Here is a 27,539-nt window from a genome sequence, read left to right on the forward strand (position 1 = left end):
TCAAGATGACCTGAGTGCACTAATTAATAATTTCGGAGATTTTTCACCCCCAATCTCAAACGTGGTATGACCCTTATTCAAACGGGATATGATCAAGGATGGTAGAATAACTCCAACTTTAATTATGTAACAGAACCAATAGGTTTTTAATATCAATATTAACAGCAACAACCATCATCCATGTAAGGTATGTCTCTTAAAGAAATGATGAAATCACTAGTTGCTGACACATATCGATTTCAACAGGAGATAGAAATGAATATTCGTAATATAAAGAATTAATTGTATCTGATGGCATCTAGAGTGACGAAGTGGTTTCTCAAATATGTGAAGAACTGCCCTCACAGACCGTTATCAACCTTGAGAAAGATAAGAGTACAATTATCTTGACATATGACAAAGAGCTGCAAGAGTCCCAAAGAGAAGGATCTATAGATGCGGTTGAAAAGGAAGTTGAGAATGAAAAAATGAGACCCCAATCTCAAATCGTTCAAGTGAATGAATCCATTGAACAATTTATCAAATGTGGTGATACCTCCTCCATGCTCTAATTAATATTATCCTGACTCTTATTCTATAATTTCTGCTAGTGCGATTGATTTTGTTATACCAAAAATTTTTGAGTCTCATGGCAGGAATAAGTAAGGAATTGCTATGGTCAAATATCTTGAGCCAGTAAGTACTTGTAATGGAGAAGTAAGTGAAGAATTTAGGACATTACTTAATTTTTTCGCACCATCAACTGGTCAATGGAAAAAAATAACTCGTGTGCTTAAGGATCACTATACTGATGAAGGTTATTATGATTACATAGAGGATGAAACACTGAAATAAGCTACATAATTTTATCCTCTGTGAACAAATATAGCAATGTCTAGCCAAAGACATTAAAGAAAAACGCTGCTTGGGAGGCAACCCAAAATTTTTTAATTTTCAATTTTAGTCATTTCGTGTTTCTTGTTTAATGTTTAAGTACAATAAAAGTGATTTTGTTTCTTTGTATAAGAAAGTAGTTCACTAGAAGATGTGCTCAAATCAGAATTGAATGTTGACTATTGTTGCGTCCATCACAATTTTCCAAAAGACTTCAGGGGCAAATCATGCGCCCGTGCTAGTAGGGCACGCTTCACTTCGAGATATCGAAAAATGTTGGTCAGAAGACTCCCAGCCTTTATGATGTGTCCACGCCTTCTAGTCATGTGCTACGAAGAAATTTTCCAAAATCATGATCAGAAGACTCTTCCACTTTATGACGTATCCGCGTCTTCTCCTAGTGGGAAGGGTTCAAAAAAATTAATCTGAAATATTCCACTAGTTGAATATTTTATGTTCTTAAATTAGTTAGTCAAGAATTAGAAGAGCCCATGGTTTTAAAACTAACGGAGAAATATTTCTTGGGACTTAACCACTAATACTTGACGAGTGCTTTAATGCATCTTGGTAATAGATGATTTGAATAATAGCCATTGTTTGAACTCGATTGTTTGATTTGTTGTTTTCATGTTTGAGGAAAAGCATGGTTTATATAATTTGTAAACTCTAAGGGCCCTCCATCTACATGGCTCTATCAATCATGGTTCACCGTCGCGGGTAGCGGTCACGTCACAGTTTTGGTTGTTCCACATCCGTCACGGCATATCGGTTGAATATCAGATTATACGCACATTATAGCACATGAAATTTTCCAAAAATTTTGAAAAATTTACTTAAATTAGAAAATATAAAAAATGCACAATTTAAAAAAATATTCGAGTCGACTCTGAGTGGACTCGGATATATCGGCCGATATCATGCATCATGAATTCAAATCAGCCAATATTGGCCGTGTCAGAGCGAGTTGTCACGGAAATGGTAGTATCCCTGATTCAGGAATCGATATTGTACCGGTCCCCTCCGTTCCAGTTACGACTCAGCCGATATGTATCGGTATTGGCCGATATTACAAACCATGCTATCAATAAGTTTCCACAAAATTTTCATAACTTGATCAGCTTGAGACACCTTTATTTTTACTTTCCTGAAAGATTTCAAATGCTATATGGGATAGGAAAATTGACTGATCTTCAAACATTGTCATGCTTTAATGTGGATCAAGAGAAGGGCCGTAGAATTACCGAGCTGGGGAGCTTGAATAACCTTGGAGGTGAATTGAAGATACGCAATCTAGAACTGGTGAATGATGCAAAAGAAGCTAGAAGTGCAAATTTATTTGGAAAGCCAAATATCTACAAATTGGAATATTATTGGGGAAGAAATAGACAAGGCGACAACCAAGACAAAAATGTACTGGAAGGGCTCCAACCTCACCCAAATATAAAAAGCTTGAAGATAGAGAACTTTATGGGCAATGAGTTTCCATTGTGGGCTATCAAAATGGCTGTCAAAATCGAGAATGCGTGGTTATTACTTGAGAATTTGGTGGAGATAGAACTAGTCCAGTGTGAAAGATGTAAAGAAATTAAAGCTCCTACAACTAATGGTACTAATTACTACATTGGATCGAGCAGTAGTCTATGTAGAACCATATGGTTTCCATCACTTGAAAATCTCATTCTAGAAAGACTGACGAGCTTAATAGAATGGATTGATTTTCCAGATATGCCATCTTCAAGTACAACAACATCAAGTTAAGTGAGTTTTTTTCCTCGCCTTAAAAACTTAACCATCATAAGTTGCCCCCATTTAAGAACTATTCCAAGAAAATTTTGTTGTCTTACTGGTTTAAACCTAATGGGCGACAACAGCATCTTGCCATTGTCAAGCATATGTAGAAATGTTTTCACTCTTGAAACACTTCGCATATTTGGTCTGTCAGATCTAATGCGCCTTTTAGATTGTCTATTTCAGAAAAATCCGAAGCTTGCACATTTTGCTTTGGCCTATTGTTCAAACCTGACAAATGTTGCTTCAAGATTGTCAGGTAATGCCAGTTCTCTTAAGATTTTGGAGATTGAGTACTGCAATAGTCTAATTGAGTTACCACAAGGTTTTCACACCCTCCAATCACTTGAGAAACTAACAATAAAAGGATGTGAATAATGTGATAGTCTAAGATCCATGCCAGCACTAGAGGGCCAGGGCCAGGGCCTTACTTCTCTTCGTAACTGTGAGTTTGTTGGTTGTTATGGATTGACCAACATCCCAGGAGAAGCATTGTAGTTTGCACCTCTCTGGAGTCTCTGTTAGTAAAGTACTGCGATGAGCTTGTAGATTTCTTGATGGATTTGCAGAAGTTGCCTTCTCTCATGTGTCTGATGATACATCGCTGTCCCAAATTGGACATGGTGCCCAGAGGATTGTGTGGTCTGACTAGGCTGAGCCAATTGGACCTTGGTTATTTCTTGGAGTTTGGCTCATTCCAAATCATTTTCAATGGCATTGAGCAGAATCTTTCGTCCTTCTACAAACTAGAATTGTTTGGGTGCTCTGACTGGGATTCTCTGCCTGATCAACTTCAGTACCTCACATTTTTGAAACAACTGAGCATAAATGATTTTGGAGTTGAAACTTTGCTCAATTGGCTTGGGAATATTTTCTCTCTCGAAACTCTGAGGCTGTTCAATTGCGAGAAACTGCATCAGCTGCCTTCCTTAGAGGCCATGAGAGATATGATCAAACTGAAGGAATTTACAATGACAAATTGTCCTCTGTTACAAGCTAGTTGCATCTAGAGAAGCAACAACAACCCCAACAGCCAGTGGTCCAGGATTTCTCATATTCCTACAATCGTAATGGATTAATTTCTTATTCAGTCCTCATCATAAGCCATGGAAAATATTCAACTCTCCGAAATTTCCGTTATATTTCTATTTGGTTTCACTTCTAAAATTTGGCTATATAATTTGTCATTTAGCAAGCAGGATTCCTTGCATCTTTGGTTCTAAATCGATTGGGATCGATGTATCAAGGGATCAGGGATTTTTTGTGCTGAAAAATAATCTATTTCAGGTGATTTCTTAGACATTGCTTTTATGACTACAAATCTGTTAAGGAATAGGAACCACCAATTTATCGCCCCTTGCTTTTGCTGATTCTTATTTTCCATCCATTGCATGTCCTGTTTACCAAGGTAAATTATGACCAAAATCTTGTAAAGATAACTTGGCTTGTTCCTATTTAGCTTATGGTGAAACTCATAAATCTGGATCAAAAATCACTCCAACACATAAAGTCAATATCTGTTCTTGATAGTTCAAACCATAGCAATATGAATCCTAAAAAGATACGCAGCAACTAAGAAATTCTGAAGACAGACACCACAACCAAAGTAAAAATAATAAAACCACAGTTGAAGTTGAGCAGAATCTATCAGTTGAGTTATTAAAAGTTTAATTATTTCCCCAGTTCATTGAGAAATTTCAAGTTCTTTTTGCTTATGTGTGTGATCATTGTCAATTTACTTTGCTGCAGTGGAATGAATATGTTCACCTTCCAGGGCCCTAAGTCATCACGCCACAGGCTATTGGCATACCACCTATTTCGCTCAAATCTCATGTACAAAATTCAAGATTTGCTTCTTGTAGAATAGCTTTATCATTCTGTTATTTTCAGGCACTTTGTCATGGAGGGGTTCTAAAGTTGAATGCTTCGCTTTGCTATTACTACATGATTTTTGCATCACCTTAATCTCATATGTTCCTTATATTATATGGACTTTACTAGAGCTATATGTGCTTGTAAAGAAATTGTTACCTGAACCTAATTAATTAAAGCTGATTTCCTACTAAATTGGAGGCAAACTCTGAGGTAAATTGATGCAATTATTCTACTCTATATATGCTATTTGATGTCTGATTTTTATGATTAAGATTTTTTCTTAGTTCAAATGTAACCTGAAGAATTAAAATTCTTTGACTAATAAATCTCCCTATAAAATAGAATTTATGAAAAAATTGGAGATGAAGTATGGATAATAACTCAGAGCAAGTTTCATCATTTTGATAACTTGATTAGAATGCAACTGCAAAACCAATGATCATATCTTCGAAATACCAGACAAAACCCTCAATTACATAAGGGCAAAAAATTTCAGCGGCCATTAAACTATTGGCAGGATCATGTTTGGGTATCAAACTATTTTTCGTCAATAATTGACCACTAAACAATTTAATCAGTAAACCCGTGACCATTTCGTCATTAATTGCTCTTAATTTCTGAAATTAGCATTACACATGGCAAAGTCCAGGGGCAATTTCATCCAAAAATTTACTGACCATTTACTCACATAACCCATTGACTAAAAAAAAAAAAGAAGTGCAAGGCCACTAAGCTAACTTTCATTCTTAAAATCGTTGCAAATAACCTAGGAGCTCAAGCTTAGGGTTTTGAAGATCGAAGAGAAGGGAAAATCGTGGTGAATCTATGGATTGGGTTATCAGGAGAAGAGAAGTCGACATTGGTCCATATGAAATTTACGATAAGTTTTTATTTTTGTGAAAAATCATGTAAATGAACTGAAATTATAGTTTAACCTAAATATAATGGGTGTATTACTCAAGTTTGTCTCTGAAATCGAACGTGCTTACTTGTGGGTTTTGAATATGTAGCAGTATTATGGGGTTTAAATGTTAGGGTTTTCATCCAAGTGCCAGTTGTAAAAGTGACAAATTTTTGAACTATATTACATCAACAAGTGTTTTTTTCAGTCTTGTTTTTTTAGATGAAGTGATCCCTTTTTTTTTCCATTTCATTGTAGTGCCTAATTCTGAACTATTCAGTATTAGAATGTTTCACGGTGGTAGATTTAGTGGGCATCAGTATAAAACATATGTTGGTAGTAAAATAGATTATGTTGATGTGTGTGATGCAGAGAGAATAGCTATCCATGAGATAAATGCCATGGTTGAGAAATTAGGACATCATGGTTCAATGCTCTATTATTATTTAGAACTTGGGAGTGATTTGAATAAGGGATTAAGAAAATTACAAGGAGATACAGATATAAATGCAATGTGCAAATGGGTGTATAAGTACAAATTGATAGATGTTTACTGTGACCATAAGCCTTTACATGAAATTCTTGAAATGCAGTCAAATTCCTCACTATTAGGTAGTACAAAAAAAATAGGGGTTGTTATTGAAGAAATTGATGAATATGGCAATGTAGTTGTAGATGAAATGGCAATGGAGTTGTAGAACCTGGTCAACAATTGGTCGTCAAAAAGAATCTTTTTGGTAGCTCTTTTGTTAATGCAAATATGACTGCCCCTGGACCAACAATGGGAGGTATAAGTAGAGGTGAAGGTGTAAGAGTAACTATTATCATTGAGGCAGAAGCTAGTAGGACTGTTGTAAAGAGTGGGAGTAGAGAGGATGAAACTGATGTGAATGCAAGGGAAGTTGATGAAGATGATAAAGAGGACAGCAGCTCGAAAGGGGAGCATTTCACTGATGACGAAGAGTTTTGCAAAAATGATCAAATGCTTGGAAGTGAGAAACCAACTCCCACAGTTGAAATTCCCTCTCCTATTGCGAGGAGAACTATTGAATCTATACTCCATAAGAGCCAGGATGTAAATGACTTGGAAAGTGGTACACATGGGGGTGGTCAACATGATGCCTAAGCTGAAAAAAAAAATCACAGGCAACTGATGGAGCATCTAGTGGCAGCAAGAGAGCCAAGAAAAAGTATACTAGAAAAATAGCAAGAGGGAAAAGAAAGTGGTCAGCAAGAGGGGAGAAGACATCATCAGCACAAGCTAACCAGAACACATCATCACAGGCTATTCAGAATACATCACAGGCAGCTGCTAAAGAAATGGAAGAAGTTGATGATGAAGATGTGTTGCATGACAACACGATGGAGGATGATCTGCACGAGGCTGATGGCTCTTCTGCTGAAGACGATGAAGTGCAGAAAGGAATCAAATACATTGACTTCAATGCTAAAAGGGACATGAGAAATCCACATTTTCAGGTTGGGATGCAATTTACATCATCAACTTCAAGGCTGCAATCCAGAATTATTCTATTGCAAATGGTGGACCTATTTGGTACTACACTAATGAAGAACTCAAAGTAAGGGTAAGGTGCAAGGATCCATGCAACTGGGACTGTTATGCTTTTCAAGAGAAAGCACTTGGGCTGAATGATTTGGTCATTAAGGCCCTTTATGATATACATGAAAACTGTAGTCATGCCTGGAAAAATAAAATGACGACTGCTAAATAGGTTGCTAAGAGACATGAGGATAGAATTAGGGCCAATATGAACATTCCAGTCCATTCTTTGAGGCAGACAATGCATGAGGAGTACAAGATACAAATATCAAAAACAATACCTAGAAATGCAAGCGGTATAGTTGTTGACGAAATCAAAACTGCATAAGCATAAATGGGAATATTGTGAGGAGATTAAGAAAACCCATACTAATTCTACCATGGTAGTTGAGTTCACTTCATTTAGAGATATGGGTTCCAATCCTAAGTTTGTGAGGCTGTACTGTTGTTTGGGTGCATTAAAAGAAGGATTCAAAATGTGCAGACCTATGATTGGACTTGATGGCTGCCATACAAAAGGCCCTTACCCTGGTCAACTTTTATCAGCAATGGTAGTTGATCCCAACAATGGCTGGTGGCCTATTGCTTGGGCTATAGTAGAGAAGGAAGCTACAGTCCAGTGGAAATGGTTCTTACAACTTCTCGAAACAGATCTTGAAATAGATGATCAGTGTCTTCATCTCTGACCAACGAAAGGTAAGGATCTTATTATCCATCATTTGGTGTGAGGCTTGTGGCTACTTGAAGCAATAATTCATTTCTCTTTGGTGCAGGGATTGGACAGAGCATTATCTGAGATGCTACCCAACTCTGAGCATAGATATTGTGTGCACCACATGTATCGGAATTTCAAGAAGAAACATCCTGGAAAGGCACTTAAAGGGATGCTATGGGCAATAGCTAGGAGCAACACAATTGAGATGTAGAAGAAAGCTACTGAGGACTTGAAAGAGAATGATAGTGACGCATACAAGTAGGTGCAGAAGACTCCTCGTCCGATGCATTGGTGTAAGGCTTACTTTTCTCCTCACACTAAACGTGACATGATTGTGAATAATCTATACGAGTCTTTCAATTCACATATACTATAGACTAGGGATAGACCAATTATGTCTTTATTGGAGAATGTTAGAGAACTTATGATGGAAAGAATTCAAAAAAGAAAGGCTGCCATGACTAGATATCCATACTCAACTGGTCCTTTGATTAGAAAAATTATTGAGGACAGAATTAAGAGTCTTTCCAATGGTTCCCACAGTTCAATAGGATTGATGGTTATCAGGTAAAGGCCCAAGGAATACCCAGTTTGCTATGAATTTGAAAAAGAAGAGTTGCAGTTGTCGAATTTGGAATTATCTGGTTTACCGTGTACCCATGCCATTGCAGCAATTAAGCAAACTGAGGATGGTCCACATTAAATGATTGCAGAGTGTTACTACAAAAGCTTATTTTTTACAGGTTTATAATAATGTCTTGCAACCCATCAGTAGCCAACTACTTTGGCATGAGTCCAGCAATCTTCAACTTGATCCTCCAATTTCCAACCTAGGAGGCCAAAAAAGCCAAGAAGAAGAGATGAGATAGAGGGGGAAAACCATGGAAGAAAGCTTAGAAAAATGTCACTATGCATTGCAGAAAATGTGGAAAAACAAGGCACAATGCAATAACATGCAAAGAGGTGACTCAGCACCAAGAATTTGGTCAGCAAAGAAGAACAAACAACCTGTGAGTATATATACAGCTTGTATTCTAAATGTAGTCTCCAATCAACTTCCATTTGTAAAAGGTTTCAAGAAGAAGAAAACGGCAAGCAAAAGTAGTCTTAGCAATAGCAAACTCCATCAGCTAACCAACCAAGCCAACCAATTGCACTGCGACTCAGCAATCAAATCTAATGTCCCAACACCCAATTCCACCACTTCAGCAGCCAATACCAGTAGTCAATAACAGTAGCCACCCATTTCAACAGCCGATACTAGTAGTTCATCAACTAGATCCAATAGCTACAAGTTCTACATCTAGCATGAAATTCAACAAAAATGGTAAACAGCCCTTGACTGATGCTGACAAAGAGATGATTAATGCTAATTATGCCTATTTGGGAAAGGAACCACCCTTCAAGGTTGGTAGGTGGAAGGGTAGAAGAGGTGCAAATTTTGGTAGATCTAGATCTACAGGAGGCAGAGGTGCAGTTGCAAGTTAGATGGGATTGAATAGAGTTTTAGATGTTGATGATGTTGATTGATATGTAAATGACTTAACTTTTGACTTATAATAGTTTATTTAAGTGGGGCTATTAAAATAGATGTAATAAAGTTTAGGGGACCCACTTCACGTTATTAGTGGATGGCTTTTGTTGATGGATGCCTTTTGTTTTTCATCCATTGTCTTTTTGCATCCTCAAAAGAAAGTTTTGTACTTCTGTAAATTGGAAACTTTTGTAGTTGGTTTTATCCAATGAAGATGCTTCTTTTGTCTAATTTACTGTGTTATAATGCCGCATTCATAAGAAACTACAAAAAACTTGTATCCATTCATTCAGTAAAAACCAAAACAATTACAGTAGGGATTCCATTACAGAACAAAACAAACCAATGAAAATTTCACTACAAAATACAGCATAGGAATCTTTTTGGCCTGCTATTGCTACAGACACTACCACCAAAAGCTGCATCCACTCAACCTTACTACTCCCATTTTTCCACAATCACCTAACAACATTAACTATCGATCCCTTGATGGCCAACATATGGCCACTCTCAATAACAGTCTTCAAATAGCAACAGAGACAATACAACAATACAACAATACAAAAATCTATGTACCGAGAAGAGTTCTTAGGAGATACTGCTCTTTGGTCTTGTGCTTTTCCACTTCACCCTCTAATTTTGAAACTTTAAGTTTCAATTTTTGAGCTTTACTTTCCTATCTTCGTGTTGAAGTTTCTAGTTCCTCCATACTACTTTCCATTCTATTCATTCTTCGCAGCAAACCAGGAATCACTTGAGTTGATCTTTCACACATTGTTGGATCATACCATTCCCAAAAGCCACATCCCTCATCCTGCAATTTGCAAATTTACGTTTTCCAATACTAAATCCTCTTGTTATAATATCTCAATTACAAATCTAACATCTTACCTCTCCTAAAGTGCAGACCACATATCTTCTTGCTGGGTTCCAATTTGTCCATGAGGTCTTTATCATTGCTGTTAATCCGCAAGAGCATCTAGGTATGGGTTTAGGAGAGCATCTCGACATTCTTTGGCTTGTTCGATTTCTGATTGATGATTTAGGGCTCCCAATTAAGTCCTTATTGTTTACTCCACAAAAGACCAGACACCTTCTCTTCAATCTACAAAAATTTTCTCTTCCCTTCTCTTCAATGATTTAATAAAAACTAAGTTATACGGTCAGTAAATTGTTGGACAAAATTACCCCTAGACTTTGCCACATGTGATGCTAATTTCAGAAATTAAGAGTAATTAATGACGAAATGGTCACGGGTTTATTGATTAAATTGTTTAGTGGCCAATTATTGACGAAAAATAGTTCGATGGCCAAAACATGATTCCGCCAATAGTTTAATAGCCGCTGGGATTTTTTGCCTATTACATAATTTTCTACACTTACTAAAGTGAGCATGTAATGACAGGCTTATTGGGCAGCATCGTAAGCTGAAATTTCCCAACTGCCAAATGTATTAAAAAAAGTATCTTTCTAAAAGATAAGGACAAATTACACTTTATCCCCTATGGTTTAGTAGTTTTCTACATAACCCCCTATGGTTTTAAAAACTACACATAATCTCTTCGTGGTTTGGATTAAAGTGTCAAAATGACGAAAATCATCATTCATAACCGAGTCATCTAAAATATCAAAAATACCCTTATATAAAGTTAAAAATTATTTATTAACCAAGGAGGGGTTATATATATATTTTGAAAATTATAAGAGAGTTATATGGTAAAATATTAAAACATAAGGTGATTATATGGTAAAACATAAAATCATATGGGGTTAGTGTATCATGTATTTATAAGGGTAATTTTGATATTTTTTAAAGGTTCAGTTACGAATGTTGATTGCTATCACTTTGACACTTTAATCCAAACCATGAAAGGGTAATGTCTAGCTTTTGAAACCATGAGGGGTTATGTTAAAAAATATTAAACCATAAGGAGGTAAACTATAATTTGCCCAAAAGATAATGTGAAAAAAAGCTCAACAACTTGTCGGTTAAAATTCCATCGAACAGCATATCAAAACAACTCTATTTCATCTGGCATTGATACAAATCGACAAGCATTTCCATTTTTTTTTTTTGTAAAAACCAAAACAATGTCCGTAAGGATTACTAACTTCAGTCAAGAAAAGAAAAGCTTTACTTAACTAAACTTCTATGTACAAAATTTTCTAGTTAACTAGGCACAATGCCTTGAATTTCTGTATGAAGTAAACAAACAACTGGTCATTCTGCCCCAAAATCCTTATCACAAGGAAATGAAAGCAATCACAAATTAAGAACTATTACATGCTACAGAAAATGAAAGATTGAAAATAAATTTTTTTTTGAAAAAAGAGAGGTTACCATATATATATATATATATAACACATTAATTGCTTGATATAGGTTCTGTTGGCTAGGATTTTAAAATACATGCAGCAAGAAAACCTAAAGCCAAAAAAAAAAGAAAAAAGAAAAAGATATTCAATAACGGTCATATAAGTTCTACAGAATTTAAAAGAAAATAAAAAAGAACAATTTTTTCCAAAAAAAATAAGAGAACTGACATATGAGGATTGAGAAAAACAAAATCCACCTACTGAGTTTCCTGGCGATTAGAAATGACCATTTTATCTCTTCCAGCAATAGAACTCCAAAATTGTATGTATAAAATTTTTCATATAACAATAAAAACAATGTCTTTCCTTAGAATCTACTTGTATATCCATTCATTTGCAAGGCCTCCAGACTCATCCATCGCCATAAAAATGCTAATAGCCCGTAACAAATAGAGAAAACAGAATTCCACATGATTGTGCCTAACAATTTGCCTAGAAACCACGATCATCAGTTCAAAGTTGTGGAAACCTTGAAATAAAGCTAAGCTTCATTGTTTGCATGATAAGATGACTGGCAAAAGAATTCTTTATCTGATATAAAAATTTATAGACTTGTGGGAAATCTTAATGGTTGCAAACAGGGAAATAGTTTAAATGGATATTGAATTTCTTAATGTTGGATATTTTAATAAAAAAATATCACATATTTATTTTGAATTCAAATAAAATAAATTACAAATTCTTTAAATAAATTTTCAGTTACAAATTGAAACATTTAAATGTGTAACTTATGGGATTTATGTCTTGCTTTTGTAACTTATGTAATGATTAGGTTTTATGAAATCATGTTAATTTTTTTTACCGTAATACAATGAATCTAAACTTTTCAATTTGTAACTGAAATATGAGGTGTTAATTCCTATTAATGTTGGTATTTTAATATTCCTAATTTCTTAACCTATATATAAGGCATCTATCAACCAAACCAAATATATACTTTGCTATCTCTATACTACCTTATATTTTTCCTCCACTACTATAAGAGTTTATAGGGCAAAGACAGTGTTAGTGTGAGGTTTCTGTCTTGCTCCAATAGTGTAGATTGGAGTAGACTACAGTGTGCAAAAGGCTGGGCTGTTGTATCCTGGAGGCAACGTGCTGAGACCTACTACACCGGAGGATACTCCGTAGGGGCGTAAATCGTCTTAAAGAGAGCGATCTAGTCCGCGCCTCAACCCATGCCAAATCAACATTTTTATGGTACAAATTATTTGCATTTTTAAGGTATGAATTTTTTGTTAATTTATTTGTTAAATTTTATTAGAGAAATTATTGTGACTTATATGATTTATTTTGGTCTAGAACCAACAATTAAAACAATACTGCATTTTCCCATTAGTACAAAAAAAATTTTTTGTTTTAAAGGAAACTGCTATAGGTAGTTGATTTTAAATGTTAGATTTAGAGATAGAGTAACAAAAAATTAATGATCAAATGCTCTAAAATAATACTCTATATAAAACTCAACTTACTTTTTGGTTTTACAGTTCCTTTTTTTCAAGCAGGAGAATTGTGCGATTTAAGAAGCGAAAAAGGAGAATAAGAGATTTGAATCCAAGATTTCTAACTTTTCGGGTAGTTTTATGGATCATTAAGATGTTGGAATGCTATTAATTCTCCAAGCTCAGTACACCATATAGAAGGCGGCATGGGAAATTCTTCAAGATTTCTAACTTTTCGGGTAGTTTTATAAGCAGAATAAGATGTTGGAATGCTATTAATTCTCCAAGATTTCTAACTTTTCGGGTAGTTTTATAGTCTTCTAATAAGATGTTGGAATGCTATTAATTCTCCAAGCTCAGTACACTATATAGAAGGCGGCATGGGAAATAGGCAGTTTTACATCTACTATTAACATTGGATGACGAACAAGCTTTAATCCAATTTTGAGATCGAATACTATATTCAAAATCACATTAACTTTCAACTGTAGTAAAATATCTAACTATTTTCTTTGCTGGACAAATACTACAAGCAAATTAAGTGTGTTACCACAAAAGGCAAAATAAAAAATCATATCTTCTAGGGGTTTCTAAGGAGTTAATTTATAGAACACTAGGTTTGACAAAACAAAAAATTGCATTTACTGTTGTCGTCTCGTCACAATAATGAAGAGCAAAGAACGAAAACCTTCCATGTGATTTTAACCCCTAGAGTTAATTACACAACTTAATCAGCACCATTTCTCCCTTTCTGTAGTAAAACATTTGTCCAACTTGACCCCAGATTCAAGTTTGATCTTCAACATGTAAAGGTATTGTGAAGCAGTAAACATTTACACCTAGCTAACCTCTACTCTTCTCCCGTTTCATGCCCTAGACTTTTATACTCTGCCATGACTGTTGAGCAAAACTAAGCTTTCATCATACGTAACGACTTTCTCAGAGTAATCTTCCAAATTGTTAATACCAAAATATGAAAGGGATTCATTTTTCGGATTGTAAAGTGCCAACCACCTCCTCAAAATTAGGCCGTCCCTTGATTCAAATAATGGTATGTAGTAATGCGGGATCGTAAGACAATCCGGTAACCAAAATCACCTTTGTCCAAGTTCCTTCCACATATTCCTTCATAATCCAAAGATGTGTATAGTGACAAAACACAGAAAGGCATCCTCCTATAAACAATAATGTCTAGTCACATTTTTTGACTGTTCCATCTCTCCTTAGATCTCATTCGTCAAATCAAGGCTAGCAATCTTCCCCATTATGAGAAATATTTCCCATTTTTTCCTATGGAGCTTCCAAGTAACATAATAAATCTCCCCAACAGGATGACCGCCCCAAGAATCCTCAATAGTCTTCCAAGAACTCGTGTTTCCGCTGTAAGCATCAAGCCTAGTTTGCCCCTTCAAGATGTTACCATAATGACGAGTTTGGAACACTTAATAATCATCCTTGGGTTCATCATTACCCAAACCCATACACAAGATTTGTGTCAGGATGTTCGAAATTAGGTAATTTTTGAGACTTTCAAACTGGTGATTCCACAAAAAAAATCTTTGTCTACTACAACATGAATCAACCCGTTACAAGCAAAATCCAGAAGAGATCATACCTGCTTAATAAAGTTTCACAGTTTTAATCTTAGTACGACCAATAATTAATTAACCGGAAGGTATAGCTCCTGCCAGACAACGATAAAAATACGACCTATCAATTTCAACTTTACTGCATCACCATTTGCTATTTAATAGGAAAAGTCAAGGCATAAGCAATATCTGATATTTACATTGTTCAGCAAAGCTTTGCTAGTGATGTTGAAGTCATGTAGATTAGTTTACCAAGAAGCACCTATTTTAAGTCCTTTTTCCTTCTGCAATCCTGCGTCACAAAATTTGTGCAAAAAATAATCCCATGACGATGACACCTGCAATTACTTACGAGTGATATCAAACAAACTTGCAAGCTTGGTACCTAGTTCTTTGTTTTTTTAACGGCAGGAAGGGGAGTCTAAAGAAGTTGTGTTGATAGAGCTGTTATTTGGCGCATTTTGCACTGTTATTTTGTCCTAATTTTGGCTATTCACGGTGCTAAAAATTGGAATTTCACTCATATTCGATATTTACGTGAATTGTAGGTGGTCGGCATAAAAAATGAGCTCGCGGGGCAAATTTTCAGAAGACCTTTTGTTTCAGAGCGTGGCCACGCCAGAAAAGGTAGACGCTACCGAAAAGACGGACCGTGGTCCACGTGAACCCAAAGCGTGGGATCAGAACTCTGTAGACAACACTTTTGCTCCAGGTTTTGCACCAGACGTTTTCTTCTTTGACTTCTCTTGGACGGCGGCTATAAAAAGGGAGGAAAAAGCCAGATGCAGGGGATCACTACTTTTAGCTTTAGTTTCTTTCTCTACTTTTTGGTCAGACGCCGTCTTTTGTTTCGTTTTCCTACTTCGGCAGGAATTACATTAGAAATTAGGAAGACATTAGCTTTCGTCTTGTCTCTTTTCTGTCAGACGCTTTTGGGTTTTTCTTTTCTCTCTAGCCGCAATTAGGGAAAAAGATTCCCCTTGTGCGAGCGGCTCCATTGTGGACGCAAAATACGAAGAAACTGTTCCTTCATTGTTTCACCCTTCCAACTCTCCGACAATTAATTGAATGAACTCAATTAAACCACGCGGGATTGACACGATGAGGAGCGGCTAATCCCCCCCTCTACCCAAAGGTTGACGCGAAGGCGCGGTCCATAATATCTGTGAGATCTAATCGAATCTTCATTATTTCTCTCAATTTATTGCTATTCGTGCATTTCCTGAATTAATTGTTCATGGGTATTTTATTAAATGAATATCAACGGCCGGGTATTTTATTTAATTTAATAGCCTACTGCCACGTTAATTAAATAGAATCCGTAATTGTTCATTTAGTTAACACTTCGTGGCAACCACCAAAATTGATTTTATGATGGGGAAACGCAAGATCTAGCTTAAATAAACCCTCTTAGCGTATTTATTGGTTAGGGTTGGGTTCTTCTAGCTTTAATGCAATTGGGTAATTAAATTCCTATGGTCATACCTAGGGTTGTTATCTGGTTAGGGAAGCAGACAATGGTCGTACCTTGGCTGTCGAAAAGGTAAGGAAGAACTGGTTGTCAGAACTTATTGGTAACTATAACCAATCTAGTGATGAATGGATGAAATATCTTTGCATCGATGATCATTTAATTGGACCGTGCCTGAGCAGTTGATCCTTTGGGTAGAACTTTTATTAATTGCTATTTTTATTGAATTGTGCTTTGTGAGTTAGTTCTGAATTTAGTTCGCTTTATTTTTATTCTTATTTTTATTTATTTGCCTCCCATTAAAAATCCCCCAATTTCGTTCTACTAATTTGGAAAGAAATAATTTCCTACCCGCTCCCTGTGGAATCGACCCTACTTGCCATTGTACGCAAAATTAATATTTTTTTTATAGACAAATCTGGTATATCGGATCAAGCAAACTCTTCGAGAATAGGGTGAATCAAGTAACCCATTACACACCTAGGGTCCCTGCTCCAGTACTTGGATTTGTTCTATAATTAATTTTGGTGGTAATTAGGACTTTTTAGTAATTATTATTGCACAGGTTCGGCACCTGTCAATTTTTGACGCCGTTGCCGAGGAGCTGGCATTTGGATTACTTGTTTCTTTTCAAATTCAGTTTTTATTTTATTTTTATTTTCTTCTATTCTTCTTGGTATTTTTGCTAGTTTATGCCCCGTTCTTCTCGCACAGGTGAATTGGTATACGATTCTGAGGTTGAGAAGGCAACGCGTAGGCGGAGGCAAGAGACCAGGAGACAAAAAAGAGGGCACTTATTTGCTGCGAACGAGTCAGTAGAAGACGAAGTAAGCATGGCCAACACCCAAACATTAAGGGAGCTGGCTGCTCCGGAGCTGACTCACCAACCATTATGCATCACATTCCCCACTTTGGCTGAGAATACTGCTTTTGAACTGAAGTCGGGGCTGATTCATCTCTTACCTTCTTTCTATGGTCTCTCTGGCGAAAAATCCCACAAGCACGTTAAGGAGTTCGAGATGATTTGCTCTAGTATGAAACCTCCTGGGGTCACTGAAGAGCAAATTAGACTGAGAGCTTTTTCGTTCTCTCTCAAGGATGCGGCTAAAGATTGGCTATACTACCTACCAGCAGGTAGTATTACCACATGAGTACAGTTGAAAAAGAAGTTTCACGAAAAATTCTTCCCTGCATCCCGGGCTGCGAGTTTGAGAAAGGAAATCTGCAGCATTAAACAGTATCCCGGGGAGTCCTTGTATGAATATTGGGAAAGGTTTAACAAGTTGTGCACTAGATACCCGCAGCATCAAATTAGTGAACAACTGTTAATCCAATACTTCTATGAGGGACTCCAATCAACTGATAGGAGTATCATTGACGCTTCGAGTGGGGGGAGCACTGGCAAACAAGACACCGAGGGAAGCATGGGAGCTTATTGAAGTTATGGCAGAGAATTCTCAACAGTTTGGCTTCCGTGAGAGTAACCCTACCCGCAGGGTTAATGAGGTGGAGTCAACATCTATTTAGCAACAGTTGTCGGAGCTCACATCCGTTGTTCGACAATTAGCTATGGGGAATGTGCCCTAAGTAAAGGCCTGTGGAATCTGTACAAATATGGGCCACCATACTGACTCATGCCCTATGTTGCAAGAAGATGGGGTTGAACAAGTGAACATGGCTGGAGGCGTGCCCGCGCCTCGTAGACCGTACGACCCATACTCCAACACGTACAATCCGGGTTGGAGAGATCACCCGAATTTTAGCTATGGTAATAGGCCACAAAATGCATTCTCCAATCGTCCACCAGGATTTCAGCAATCTTGGCAACAGAAGTCTCAGCCCTCGCCCTCTAGCTCAGGAAGTTCTTTGGAGGAAATTGTCAAGAGTTTGGCCACGACCACCACTCAACTCCAGCAGGAGACTAGGACATTAGTCACAACCACTGCTCAACTCCAGCAAGAGACTAGGTCCTTAGCCGCGAGCACCACCCAGTTCCAATAGGATACCAAGGCAGGCATGAAAGACATGGAGACTCGCATGAGTCAAATGACAACTACCATAAATCGCCTGGAGTCTCACGTTTATGAAAAATTGATATCGCAACCTGAGGTAAATCCTAGAAATATAAGTGCCATGACATTAAGGAGTGGCAAGGAAGTGGAGGGACCAAAGGTCACGAACTTAAAGAGTAAAAGTGAAGACGAGATCGAGAAGGAGATAGAGGAAGAAGGACACATTCGTGGAGGTCCTGAGGTAACTCTTACACTATCAATACCCGTTAAATCTAATTTACCTCCTTTTCCATGCAGGCTGGCAAAGACGAAGAAGGCAGAGAAGGAAAAAGAGATCCTGGACGTGTTCAAAAAGGTGGAGATCAACATCCCCTTGTTGGAAGCAATTAAGCAAGTGCCGAAATACGCAAAATTTCTCAAGGACTTGTGCACTCATAAGAGAAAATTGAGAGGGGATAAAAGAGTAGCGGTGGGAGAGAATGTGTCAGCCATGCTCCAAAGGAAGCTCCCACCCAAGTGTGGAGATCCAGGTATGTTCACAATCCCATGCAAGATAGGAAATACACCAATTAGAAAAGCAATGTTAGATTTAGGGGCGTCAATCAATGTGATGCCAAAGACCATTTTTGCTTCTCTAAATCTTGGGCCACTTAAAGAAATAGCCATCATAATCCAACTAGCTGATCGCACAAATGTATATCCAGAGGAGCTAGTTGACGATGTCTTGGTTCAGATAAATGAATTGGTCTTTCCTGCAGATTTTTATATCTTGGACATGGAAGATGAAAAATCATTAAACCCGTCACCTATCTTGTTAGGTAGACTGTTTCTTAGTACTGCCAGGACTAAAATAGATGTGAATGAGGGTACTTTGGCAATGGAATTGGATGGTGAAACTGTGAATTTCAATATTTTTGAGGCGATGAAGTATCCAGAAGAATCTAACTCGGTCTTTGGTTTGAGCGTTGTTGAGCCTTTTGTGCAGGAAATTTTCGAATTAGATGGCAAAGACGCATTGGAAGTGGCTCTAATGAAGCATTTGGAGTTGGGTGTAACTCTTGGTGTGGATTTAAGGGAAGAGTTGCTCCATGCTGTTGAGGCCTTACATTCACTACCCACCGTATCCCCAAGGTATGAACTTACTTCTCTTTTTGTGCCAGAAACTCAGACGAAGTTGCTTCCTTCAGTTGTGCAGGCACCGGAATTAGAACTAAAGCCTCTCCCGAAGCATCTAAAGTACGCATTCCTAGGAGATCGGGAGATACTCCCAGTGATCATCTCTGTACATCTATCTCCAAGTCAAGAGGACAGACTGGTGCGAATCCTTAGGGAGCATAAGGAAGCAATTGGGTGGAGTATAGCTGATATTAAAGGGATCAGCCCGTCCTTGTGCATGCACCGGATAAGGCTCGAGGATGATGCAAAGCCGGTGAGGCAAGCACAGCGAAGATTAAACCCCCTGATGATGAAAGTTGTGAAAAAGGAGATAGTCAAACTCCTAGAGGTGGGGATCATTTCTGCTATCTCGGATAGCCCATGGGTGAGCCCTGTCCAGGTGGTCCCGAAGAAGGCGGGAGTGACCGTGGAGGAGAACTAGGAGGGTGATATGGTCCCGGTCAGGAAAGCTACTGGATGGCGTCAGTGCATCGACTACCGGAGGCTAAACTCTGTGACTAAAAAGGACCATTTCCCCCTCCCTTTTATTGATCAGATGGTAGAACGATTGGCAGATCGTGTTTACTATTGTTTCTTGGATGGCTTTTCAGGTTATTTTCAGATCGCGATAGCACCAAAAGACCAGGAAAAGACTACATTCACATGCCCGTTCGGTACATTCGCTTATCGCCGAATGCCTTTCGATCTCTGCAATGCTCCGACAACTTTCCAAATGTGCATGGTAAGTATTTTCTCCGAATATGTGGAAAAAATAATTGAGGTGTTCATGGATGATTTCAGTGTGTACGGGGACAGTTTTGATGAATGCCTTGAGAATCTGGCTCTAATTTTGAAAAGATGCATAGAGACGAATTTGGTTCTTAATTGGGAGAAATGTCACTTTATGGTAGATCATGGCATTGTCTTAGGGCACGTTGTGTCGGCTAAGGGAATAGAGGTAGATAAAGCTAAAATAGACCTTATTTCTGCTCTACCTTACCCCGTATGTGTACGGGAAGTGCGTTCATTTTTTAGCCATGCAGGCTTTTACAGGAGATTTATCAAACACTTTTCAAAAATAGGAGCACCCCTGTTCAAGTTACTGCAGAAGGACGTGCCATTTGATTTTACAGATGAATGTAAGGAGGCTTTTGATAAATTGAAGGAGTCGTTGACATCGCCGCCTGTCATTCAACCCCTAGATTGGAGCATTCCGTTTGAAATCATGTGCGATGCGAGAGACTATGCCGTGGGGGCTGTGTTGGAACAAAGAATTGGAAAAGCGCCCCATGCGATCTACTATGCGTCAAGAGTATTAAGTGGAGCCCAACTTAATTACTCCACGACAGAGAAAGAATTACTGGCTGTTGTTTTTGCACTAGAGAAATTTAGATCATATTTATTGGGTGCAAAAATAATTATTTTCTCTGACCATGCAGCCTTGTGGTACCTGTTGGCGAAAAAGGATGCAAAACCGAGGCTTATACGGTGGATCTTGCTCCTGCAGGAGTTCGACCTAGAAATCAGAAATAAGAGCAGAGCTGAGAATTTGGTGGCTGATCATTTGAGCCGGTTGCTCACAAATCAAGAGGATCTACCGTTGAGAGAATCATTTCCTGAGGAACAATTATTAGTCATGGATTCGTCGGCACCATGGTATGCCGATATTGTAAATTTTTTGGTAACGAATCAATTACCTGCAGGTTGGTCGAAAGCTAAAAGATATAAGCTAAAGAGTGATGCCAAACATTACCTTTGGGATGACCCGTACCTGTGGAAGCAATGCTCGGACCAAGTGATAAGAAGGTGTGTAAGTGCAGGTGAGTTTTATTCTATTTTGACTTTCTGTCATTCATTTGCATGTGGAGGGCATTTTGGTCCAAAGCGGACGGCTCGTAAAGTGCTAGAAAGTGGTTTTTATTGGCCTACTCTCTTTAAAGATGCATATTTGTTCTGCAAATCTTGTGATAAGTGTCAAATGGTGGGGAATATTTCTCGTAGAGACCAAATGAGTCAAACCCCTATATTATTTGTTGAGATTTTTGATATCTGGGGTATAGATTTCATGGGTCCATTCCCCTCGTCTTTTGATTTCTTGTACATTATACTTGCTGTTGACTATGTTTTCAAATGGGTGGAGGCAAAAGCCACCCGGACTAATGACTCTAGAGTGGTTGCAGATTTTATAAGATCTAACATTTTTATCCGTTTTGGAATGCCGAGAGCTATAGTGAGTGACAGGGGCACCCATTTCTGTAATAAGACAATCACTGCATTGTTTTGTAAGTATGGTGTGCTGCATAAAGTGTCTACTCCATATCATCCACAGACGAATGGGCAGGCCGAAGTGTCGAATAGGGAAGTTAAGTCCATCTTGGAGAAGATGGTGCAGCCTGATAGGAAAGACTGGAGTCTAAAGTTGGAAGATGCTCTCTGGGCGTACCACACTGCATATAAAACACCGATTGGGATGTCCCCTTACAGGTTAGTTTTTGAGAAACCGTGCCACCTCCCGATGGAATTTGAACACAGAGCATTCTGGGCACTTAAGCGATGTAATATGGACCTTATAGAGGCCGGAGGAAATAGAAAGCTTCAATTACAAGAGTTGGCGGAGCTAAGGAATGAAGCCTATGAGAACGCTGCAATATATAAGGAGAAGAGCAAAATTTTTCATGACCAACAAGTGTCGAGGAAGTCATTTGTCATAGGGTAGAAAGTCCTACTTTATCATTCGAGACTTAAGCTTTTTCCTGGTAAGTTACGCTCCCGTTGGATTGGTCCATTCGTTGTTACTAATATTTCTCATTATGGTGCAGTGAAACTCCAAAGTTTTAAGACGGAGAAAAGGTTCGTAGTCAATGGTCACCGTCTAAAGCCTTATTATGAAGGGTTTAATAGTGAGCAAGTGGAGGTTCTATTCCTTGATAATCCAAGTAGTGAAGTCTAAATAGATGAAGGCCATGTCTAGCCAAAGACGTTAAAGAAATGCGCTACTTGGGAGGCAACCCAAGGATTACAATATTAGTTGTGATCATTTTTCATTACTCTGCGATTTTTCAGTTTTATTTTAATGTTTTGATTGTTTTTGTGATGTTGGACAGAAGAATAGGGGTTTCAAGGCGTGCCCATGCTTTGGAAGGGGTACGCTAGGTGCCCTGAGCAAATTGGAGACTAGCAGTTCCAGAGCGTGCCCACGCCTTGACGGAATTTCGTTTGGACATCATTTAGATGCCGTGGTCAGAAGACCATGTCCTCCAAGGCGTGCCCACGCCTTCCAACCCTTCTGATGGCGAAAGTAAAAAAAAAAAAAAAACCCTTGACCAAGACCCTACTTTTTCATACTTCTTCCCTGACTGGTCTAATCCAGTCTTCTCCCAATTTCTTTTGTCTGCGATTCACCTTCTTCTTCCTTTCTTCTTGTTGGTCTGTCCGTCACCGCCCCCCTCGCACCGCCGTCTCCGCCGCCTTCCACCAGCAGTCTGCCACCGCCCGTGAGGTCCAGCAGCACCGCAGTGAGCAGCCGTGCACGCCGCAGCCAGCACGGCGTCAGATTCGCGCCGGCAGCAGATCCGCAGCCTCCGCACTATGCGCGACAGGAGCGCACGTGCAAGCTTCGCCCAGCAGCGCTCCTGTGCGCCAAACCCCCTGCGCCCCTGCTGCCTCTCTTCTGCTGCGCCACCCTGAGCCCAGTGACGCCCGCCTGCCGCGCGCGACCAGAGCGTGCGACCTCCAGCGCGTAACCCTCGCTAGTGCGGACAGCAACTGAGCCCAGCGCACCGCGCGCTCCACAGCGCCTCACCAGTCGCACTTACCAAATCAGCGCAGCCCGCCGCCGCCGCCATCGCGTGACCCCGAAGGCTGCAGCCTCAACGCACGACCTACCTGCGCGGCCTTCCTCCGCCCTTCGACACGAGCGACCAAATCCGAGCGCACCAAGCAGCGAGGCGAGCAAGCCGCGCGCCTGCCTCGCGTGACCCCAACGCGACAACTTCCTTCAGCACCAGCCCGAGCTAGCTGCAGTGCGCGAGCCCTGCTCCCCTCGCGAGCGACCCCATCTCAGCCCGCGCGCAGCAGACCAACCTTCACCGCCCGCACAGCCGTGCGGCACTGCCCATTCCAATTCAACTTGGCGGAGCACTGAACTTACTAGTGGTACCCCCGTCTCTCTTTTTTGAACTGGCAACTGAGGTCTTGGAGTTTTTATTGCTGAATTTCTACTCGTATTGGGTTGACGTAATTGCTTGTTTTTGGGGGACCATTTAATTGTTGTCTGCAAGTGTGAGTCCGCGTATCTGCCTGGGATTGATTATATACTTGAGACATCTGTGGGCTCTGGTGAATTTATTATTTGTTACACGTGGTCGGTAGCTCGCTGATTGTTGCCTTTTATTGACTGATATCTTGATTTGAGGGGAGTTGGTTCGGTCTTCTTTATTGTTGTCGGCTAATTGACGGCAGTGGGGCATTGGTTGGTGTTTGTTGTCTGGTTGTTATTTGGTGGGGTAATTGTGTCCCCTTTTGCTGTTGAGCTGCTGCCTATTTAGTAATTTCTGTTGACTGTGGTCCCTGAATGCCTCCTAAAAAGGCAACCACTGCTGGGCCGTCTGGCTTCCAACCCCGTAAGAGACGAGCCCCGGTTCAACCCCCCATTCGGTCCCGTTTGGGCCTGAATAAAAGCACCATGTCTCCTGGGGAGTGGGAGGAACCGATCACTAATCTTACAAGGGCCCAACAGGACCGGTTTAACACCTTGGTGCATCGACCTTTTGCTCCTTGCAAGTGCTTCCATACCCCTACCCTTGACCATCTGCGAATTGCACGGGAGGTTGAGCAGTTGTTCTCGGCAATAGACTGGGAGAAGTATCTGATCATTAACTACCCCACGTTTGAGGAGCTTTGTTGTGAATTTTACTCCTCTTTTGAGTTTATCAGGAATGAATACATCACTTTGGATGAGTCGGAGATTATTTAGTTTAGATTAAAAGGCACACAGTATAGTTTCTCCATCAATGAGTTTAATCTGACTTTGGGCTTTGTCAGTGAGGATACCGTTGCATCCGGAGCTTATATCAATAGTGCTTGTGACTACACCAGACCGTTCAAAACTGAGTATATCGATATCTGGAGAAAGTGGTCCACGGATCGGCAAGTTTATAATCCGAGTCAGTCCAAGGCCTCTCAACTGAAGGATCCGGTCTTGAAGGTCATCCACAGGTTCTTGGCTCACAATTTCTCGGGGCGGAAGGATTCCTCCGGCACCCATACCAAAGCAGAATTCTACTTCCTTTGGTGCATGCGCAACAATGTTAAGGTTAATTTTGGATGTTGGGTAGCCACTCAAATGGAATCAGTCATTCAAAAGCGCAATAAACCGATTATTTTGGGCTCACTCATTACCCATTTGGCCATTCGATTGGGATTGCTAGACCTCGACAAGGAGTACAACTTCGCCCTAGCACGAGAGATTGAGCCATTGGATTTGCGCAGTTTGGAGCGGATGGGGGTTATTTTCAAAGTGGGCGATGTCTATCAGTTTACGCCCCCTGGTGAGGGCGGGCCACAGCCTCGGGAGCCCACCACTGCACCCTCCACTGGCTACTCACCCCATCCGGATGAGGCGGGTCCGTCCTCCTCTCATACTCCTCCTGCTGGGGACCCCCGCTACCAGGACCTTCAAGATTCTTTTGATGAGCTCAACACCCAGGTGTCGAGAATAGATGGCTGTCTTATGGCGCTCCAGGTCTTCGCCCGCATTCAGGCAGAGAATCAGGCAGCCTTCTTCGCTCACATTGGATTCACCCCGCCTCACCCCCCTCCGCCTTAGTATCTCATTTTTCATCCCCGGTGGTCAGGGAAGTCTCTCTTCTTTCCTCCTAATACTTTATTTGTCTCTTCTACATTAAGGACAATGTAGGTCTTAGGTGTGGGGGGAGTGGCTTCCATTAGTTCTTTTTCATTAGTTCAAGAAAAAAAAAAGAGAAAAAGAGAAAAAAAACAGGGGATGAATGAAAACAAAAATGAATGAAAAACATTGTAGTTAGTAGGTTTTTTTTTTGTTATTTCTATCCTTGTTAGTGTTGGGGTATGTTGCTGTGATGAATGACACAATCAGAGTGAGTGGGTATGTGGTCGAATATGCTAGCTGTGCATTTTGCTTCCCTTGGCAATGTCGTTGAATGTTGAATATGCTGGAATTGACCCATTCTTGTAACTTTTGGGGAGCTTTTGAGCCTTGCTTGAGCATATTATTCTTGTTTGCTCTATTTTGTTTGATTGAGTGGGTATCGCACATGGTATGAACATTCTAGAACTTGCTATTTTGTACATGTCAAGACCACATCCTGTTGAACTAGATGCATTTGAAATGATAAGGGCATTTAGGATTTGACCTCCTTGAGCTTTCGAAGGAAGTCATGCATTCACCTTGTTTCCCAATAGTGAACCAATTTGAGCTTTATCCTTCGCTTTTGATTGTTATCCGTGTTTGTTAACCCGAGACCTCTTTAAACTTTCTTGTTTATCCCTATGTTGTCAAGAGATGTCTGAAATCCATCATTTGTGCAAAGCAAACAAATTTGGGGTTGCAAGTACTGTCAGATTAGGAGCTGTATGATGTTATCCTTGTAGAAAGGGGGAGAAATTGGAAAAAGGCCACTGATCAGAGAACTTTGGCTTACAGGGCGTGCCCACGCCTTACAGGACTTTCTCCTTAAAAAAAAAAAATCCTGAAGAGACCTCTTGACCAAAGGACTATGGGCTACAAGGCGTGCCCACGCCTTGCGAGCAGTTCTCTCCAAAAAACAAAAAAAAAAAAAGAGAGAAAGTGAAAAAATTGGGGGCACTTGTACAGTGTGTACAGTAAATGAAAACTGCCTTGTTTGTGAAACCCCTCCGGTAAAGCACTGTGGTTATTGGTGAGTTTCGGACATTCTCTTGACACTTTACCCCATATCTACACCTTCTTAACCCGCCTTTCACCCGAAGCCCCATTACAACCCTATTAAAGTCCCTTTGATTTATGTGTTTAGTTCACTTTGAAGTGGTGGAGATGTGATAAATGTGCAAGCCTATGGTAATGGCATTCCTGATGTTGATTTGAGCGTTCCTAGTATTCATATATATATTCTTTGAATTACAACATGTCCGGTGTGTTCTACCTTTGGTGATATTGTCAGGGACCCTAGATGCTTGTGTTAGTATAGACTACTACATGACCTCTACTCTCTTGGTTGTACTTCTGAGTTCCGAAATGCTTGAGGGCAAGCATTGTCTAGGTGTGGGGGGATTTGATAGAGCTGTTATTTGACGCATTTTGCACTGTTATTTTGTCCTAATTTTAGCTATTCACGGTGCTAAGAATTGGAATTTCACTCATATTCGATATTTACGTGAATTGTAGGTGGTCGGCATAAAAAATGAGCTCGCGGGGCAAATTTTCAGAAGACCTTTCATTTCAGAGCGTGGCCACGCCAGAAAAGGTAGACGCTACCGAAAAGACGGACCGTGGTCCACGTGAACCCGAAGCGTGGGATCAGAACTCTGTAGACAACACTTTTGCTCCAGGTTTTGCACCAGACGTTTTCTTCTTTGACTTCTCTTGGACGGCGGCTATAAAAAGGGAGGAAAAAGCCAGATGCAGGGGATCACTACTTTTAACTTTAGTTTCTTTCTCTACTTTTTGGTCAGACGCCGTCTTTTGTTTCGTTTTCCTACTTCGGCAGGAATTACATTAGAAATTAGGAGGACATTAGCTTTCGTCTTGTCTCTTTTCTGTCAGACGCTTTTGGGTTTTTCTTTTCTCTCTAGCCGCAATTAGGGAAAAAGATTCCCCTTGTGCGCGCGGCTCCATTGTGGATGCAAAATACGAAGAAACTGTTCCTTCATTGTTTCACCCTTCCAACTCTCCGACAATTAATTGAATGAACTCAATTAAACCACGCGGGATTGACACGACGAGGAGCAGCTAATCCCCCCCTCTACCCAAAGGTTGACGCGAAGGCGCGGTCCATAATATCTGTGAGATCTAATCGAATCTTCATTATTTCTCTCAATTTATTGCTATTCGTGCGTTTCCTGAATTAATTGTTCATGGGTATTTTATTAAATAAATATCAACGGCCGGGTATTTGATTTAATTTAATAGCCTACTGCCACGTTAATTAAATAGAATCCGTAATTGTTCATTTAGTTAACACCTCGTGGCAACCACCATAATTGGTTTTATGATGGGGAAACGCAAGATCT

The 27,539-nt window shown here is 39.7% G+C and overlaps 2 protein-coding genes and 1 non-coding gene across 3 annotated transcripts; 2 read left to right on the plus strand and 1 right to left on the minus strand.

Moving 5' to 3' along the window:
* Positions 1 to 2,730: 2,730 nt before the first annotated feature.
* LOC113766629 lies at positions 2,731 to 3,671 on the plus strand. Its single transcript, XM_027310801.1, has 2 exons — positions 2,731 to 2,954; positions 3,146 to 3,671. Exons 1-2 carry the CDS (start codon positions 2,731 to 2,733, stop codon positions 3,669 to 3,671), a joined length of 750 nt encoding a protein of 249 aa, XP_027166602.1.
* Positions 3,672 to 17,330: 13,659 nt separating this feature from the next.
* Positions 17,331 to 17,437, minus strand: LOC113767214. Its single transcript, XR_003467933.1, has one exon. It is a non-coding gene; the product is annotated as a small nucleolar RNA R71 (small nucleolar RNA).
* Positions 17,438 to 18,150: 713 nt separating this feature from the next.
* On the plus strand, positions 18,151 to 19,734 carry LOC113766630. The gene has a single exon (XM_027310802.1). It carries the CDS (start codon positions 18,151 to 18,153, stop codon positions 19,732 to 19,734), a length of 1,584 nt encoding a protein of 527 aa, XP_027166603.1.
* The last annotated feature ends 7,805 nt before the right edge of the window (positions 19,735 to 27,539 follow it).

Source organism: Coffea eugenioides, chromosome 3, assembly GCF_003713205.1.
Source record: "Coffea eugenioides isolate CCC68of chromosome 3, Ceug_1.0, whole genome shotgun sequence".
Lineage (NCBI taxonomy): Eukaryota > Viridiplantae > Streptophyta > Magnoliopsida > Gentianales > Rubiaceae > Coffea > Coffea eugenioides.